Below are 5,000 nucleotides of genomic sequence, written 5' to 3'. Positions count from 1 at the left end.
TGTGTGTGTGTGTGTGTGTGTGTGTGTGTGTGTGTGTGTGTGTGTGTGTGTGTGTGTGTGTGTGTGTGTGTTTAATGCAGAGTTTAGTTTGTGTCAGTTTGTTACGAAGTTGTTGGGGCATGTACACACACACACGCACGCACATACACAACTTCGTCTTTAACCACCACCACCCACTAACAACAACAACAACAACAACAACAAAACACAAGCCACTAGCCTAAGCAAGGGAGACAATAAATAACTTGAAATGCTGCTTAAAACACTTCTCTGAACTTCCTAACCTGACCTCTCCTCCCCTTCCCTCTCTTTCCAGCACCATTTGGCCTTTCCCTGTCAACTCCAGCTCTCCCCTACTTTCTCTTCTCCTCCTCGATTCCTTCTGTTTCCCGATGCGTCCCTCTTTGACTGGGCAACGCGATAGAACGTGACAGGAAGGTGTAAGGTTGAGTGGGGAATACTAAGAGAAACTGTGGATGGTTGCTCTCTCTCTCTCTCTCTCTCTCTCTCTCTCTCTCTCTCTCTCTCTCTCTCTCTCTCTCTCTCTCTCTCTTAGTAATTTACAAAGACTCAAATACAATTAATTTCCTTCACTCTCTTCATTTTCTCCTGGTTTTTTTTTTCTTTGTTTTCATTCTTGGTCGTATTTTAATGTTTCCTTCGCTTTTCCATCTTTCCTTCAGTCATTTTATCTTCCTTTTTCTTATCATATATACTTTTTTTTCACTCTTCTAGCTTATTTTCGTCCATTTTTCCTTTTTTTTATCATATATAAACTTTCTTTCACTCTTTGATCTTTCTCCCACTCTATTTCCCTTTCTTTTTTTTAATCATATATACTTTCCTTTCCTTTTCAAGCTTATTTTCATTCATTTTCCCTTCCTTTTTTTTATCATGTCTACTTTTCTTCACTCTTCAAGCTTTCCTTCACTCATTTTCTTTTTTTTAATCGTATCTACTTTCACTTTCTCCAGATCTCCCTCTATTTTTCTCTCCCTTTACTTATTATATTCTATCTCTGCACCTTCCTTTCTTTTTTCTTCACCTTTCATTTATCATCATGTATTAGTTTCCTTCATTCCTCATCTTTCTCTACTTCTCTTTCCCCCTTCTTCATTTCATTACACTTAAGTTTCCTTCTACATCTTCCTCCTCCTCTTCCTTCCCTTCACTTATCCTCGTCTATCTCATTCCTTTCTTCATTTCATTACACTTTACATAACTTTCCATCTGCACCTTCCCCCTTAAGTCTACCCTTCCTCCTTCCTCCGTTTTCTAAGCGCCTACTAATCAACAAAACAAATTAGGTTGCTCCTCTTGAAAGCTTCTAAAGGCGTGGTCTAAATTCCCTCTCATTCAGTGTCTCAATTTGTATCTGTAAACACGCTGGAATCTCTTCTCAAACATCCCAGCGTCTTATGCACGTAACTTTTATCACAGCCGAGTCTCTGGAGCTTTTCACGAGTGTTTTGAGTGTTTTCTGGATTCTTGGAGTCGTTTAAAAGGACTCTGATAAAGTTTCGTGGAAGTTACTAAGGTTTTCAAGGGCGTTTTCATGATTCTAGTGGCAGTTTAAGCAAGGATTTAACACTTTTAATAGGTCAGTGTGGATGTTTGCTTATTTGTTTGTTTATTTGTTTTTTAAAGGTTGTATATGATTCTAGGGATGGCTTAACAAGGATCTGACACTTCTAATAGGCTCACGAGGAAATTACTAGTTTTTTTTTTTATGATTCTAGGGATAATTTTCCAAGGATTTGACGTTTCTAACAGGCCTTAGTTAAAGTTACGAGGATTTTTAAGGATGTTTCCCAGATTCCAGCGATAAGGTAACATGAATTTAACACTTAATAGGCTCACGTGAAAATTCTTGGGGGTTTTCACGAGTGTTTTTTTGGATTTTATTTATTTATTTATTTATTTATTTATTTGTTTGTTTACTTATTTATACTTTAACAGGGATTTGACAATTTCAGCTAGCTCGCGTGGAACTTATTACGGTTTTCAAGGCTGTGTTCAGGAGGCGCGTAGTGCATCTGAGAGGGTTCGACTCCTTTAACAAGTTTACGTGGAAATTATTAGTTTTCAAGAGTTTTTTTTCGTTATTCCAGGAATAATTCAGCAAGGATTTGACGTTTTTAACAGGCTCAACTGCAAGTCATGAGGGTTTATAAGGGTGTTTGCAAATTTCCAGCGATAAGTTAAGAATAATTTGACGCTTAACTGGCTCAAGTGGAAGTTACTAGGGTTTTTGTAGATGTGTTCATGATTCCAGACATTTGACACTTAACAGGTTCGAATGGAAGTTAATAGAAGGAGTTTTCATGATTCTAGTAAAAGTTTAGCAAGAACCTGCATCATCAATGGAAAGAAACACTCAAGAGATCCCGAGTAATCATTTGTGTGGCCTCTGAAGACACTCCTGGCGGGAGAGCAAAGCGTGTCCCAGTACAGGGCTTTGTTTCCCGGCCAGTCACGGCAGCTGGCATACCCGGACTACTTGACGCACGCTCTGATTCACGCAGCTCAGTGACGTCACACATCATTACTTCTCCCGCTGGCAAGACGTGGCGCCGCCTTGAGAATATGTTATGCTGTGTTGGGTTAGTGTACTTAGAATATATCCGTAACCCTCTTTCTTGTTTTGGGGGCTGGCGTTCTAGTGGGTCCCCCGCATTTTTTTTTTTTTTTTTTTTTTTTTTTGCACTTGGCGTGTGTCCTCTCTAAAAAAAATGTGAGGTTAGGTTAGATTGTTAAGTTGCGAAAGATAAGTAAGGTTAGGTAAGGTAAACCCATACAAGGTTAGATCAGGTAAGGTAAGATCAGGTTAGGTAAGGTAAGGTTAGCCTGATAACATTGCTGGAAAGTCGAGCGATAGCCAGAGTCGAGTTTAAGGACCAAACAAATATATAATCACTGCCTATGGTACATATATACCCGCAGACAAGTAAAAATATCACACCCTTCTGTATATAAATGTAAGCACACTGGACAATGTAGTGTACACGTTCAGGGAGCAACAGAGGAAAAATTAGTGCACTTTGAGCCTTACTCACCTCACCGCAGCAGTGGTGTTCACGTCCCCAGTGCTGTCCATCCCTCACACGCTTCACCACACTGAGGCTGGCCATCCTCAGCCTTCAAAATAATACTGACAACTGTAATGTTGTAATTCACACACCGCGGCGCATTGGCTCGCGCGTCTGGCTGCGAACCCGCGAGTCCTGATTCGAAACCGGCCTCGAGCATTCGGAGCTGAACTCACCCAGTCGTTCATCCTTCCCTCTGGTCAATACTTGGGCATTTGGGCAGAGTAAAAATGTGAAAACCTGAATGTTACCTTGATCCTGTGTCCCAGAGTGAAGGGCCTCATCCCCACAGGCTCAGACCAGAGAGGCGGAGATGTGGGCCAGGCCGCGGGCAGCCATAGTGTGTTCCCGCCTTCACCACGCACGCTGTAGTCTCACTGAGGATAAGCATTCTGTAAACAAATATTTCTCTTCCAGGTTTTTCACGTAATTGCATCATATTCACTCACACACTACAAAGTTCCATTGCTAATATAAAGCACTGCTCTCAATGTTTTCCTCACCAACAGCTAAATGTACACCCGCTGTCACTGCCACGCTCGTTCAGCCCATGTGATCACTGTTCTAGTGTTGTCCCGTCTTCATCCCAGTCTGTACTAAAAATCTATTCTATTCTTCTCATGATTATTTCTTTATATAGATATTTTATTCTGTAATATTTTTGTGCAATATTTTATAGTTAGCTAGCCTACTTGATGGCTTCCTATAGTTTATTTTTCTTGTCGACTTTATGAACGTACGGTACGTGGGATAGATGTCCTCCATTTGAATTTGTATGAGTTTGCAATACCAAACCAACAATTGACTCTACGACAATAAAACTCTAATATCCACTTTTATAGAAAGCTTAGACAATAATTTGCGCTGGAAAAGAAGAAATCCGTGACTAAAAGAGGTCAAGTAGTGGTTAAACTCTAATCTGTTGTGAAGGAGTTAGGTACGTGACATGTGACGATCATGAATAACTTGCCCATTTAACGCAATATTTGGCGCGAGTTCAGAGCAGTGGAATGTAATAACAAGTAATTGATGTAGGGGAAGAGATATTGAGTTCAGGTCTTCTTCATAATGCAGTGGAATTTAACTTTAATTATCAGTGTTTATGTATTGAAAGAGGTAAGTGGAGAGTTGACAATGGTCGGAGTTGCTGGTGGTCGCCGACTCCTTTAATGTAGGACTTGGTATAAGCTTTTCTGGAGATGCACATTGTGAAATCGCCTCTCGTGATTTTGATGCACTGTACCTACATGTATATGCTACAAAACATTGATCCTAAGTGTTTATGCTAACAGTATCAACAGGATCTGTGATGCACACCCTACATAACAGTTCTTAGAAGCTAATTACTAGGTTCTCACTGTTTTTATGTTTATTTCTAGTCTCCTGCAACATATTTAGTTTGAAGCATTTTCCACTGGTTTCTGCAGTTTCGTTATTGCGTGTGACACGGATTTATTGTAAAGAATAACCTAAAACAATATAGACACTGCTCCCCTAAAAGTCAAATCACTGAAAAATACCCAGGCACTCAGTGAAGTTAATGAGCTGACAGGACCGCCCACTCCGCCTGGCAGCAGGAGTAAAAGTACAGGCAGGGCAGGTACTCTTAATAATTCATCATTGGGCGTCACGTGGTGGTGGTGGAGGGGTGGGGGAGAGGAAGGGGAGGGCTCAAGCCAGCAGTGTTAGGTACCATACATCTTTTTATTCTAAGCCCGTTTCTTTCTTTCTTTTTTTTTTTTTTTTTCAAGCAATGGTGTTTATGATAATGTGCCAAAGGAATGTTTATTTATTCATTTTTGCAACTTGAGAATTCTCCATAACTTTTACTTCTACCATGAGTAAGGCATTAAAGAAGACCTGGACTTACCATCTGTCACCATCCATACATCTGTCCAGACTCCTCTTGAA

At 40.3% G+C, this 5,000-nt stretch overlaps 1 protein-coding gene across 2 annotated transcripts in view; it reads right to left on the bottom strand.

The window, feature by feature from the left end:
- The window catches only part of LOC135115376 (ER membrane protein complex subunit 8-like), a 123,155-nt gene extending 119,683 nt beyond the window's left edge, over nucleotides 1–3,472 (bottom strand). The window contains exon 1 of one of the 2 annotated variants that reach the window (XM_064032086.1): nucleotides 3,341–3,472. In XM_064032086.1, coding sequence (XP_063888156.1) covers nucleotides 3,341–3,373 — 33 coding nt within the window. In that variant the 5' untranslated portion in view covers nucleotides 3,374–3,472. Of the gene's footprint in view, nucleotides 1–3,056; nucleotides 3,147–3,340 lie in introns of those variants that run through there. The other variant, XM_064032084.1, reaches the window with a different exon arrangement.
- Nucleotides 3,473–5,000: the final 1,528 nt, after the last annotated feature.

The sequence above is a fragment of the Scylla paramamosain genome, chromosome 29, assembly GCF_035594125.1.
Source record: "Scylla paramamosain isolate STU-SP2022 chromosome 29, ASM3559412v1, whole genome shotgun sequence".
Lineage (NCBI taxonomy): Eukaryota > Metazoa > Arthropoda > Malacostraca > Decapoda > Portunidae > Scylla > Scylla paramamosain.
Note: the sequence above shows the minus strand (reverse complement) of the source record. Positions and strands in the feature narration are given on the sequence as shown.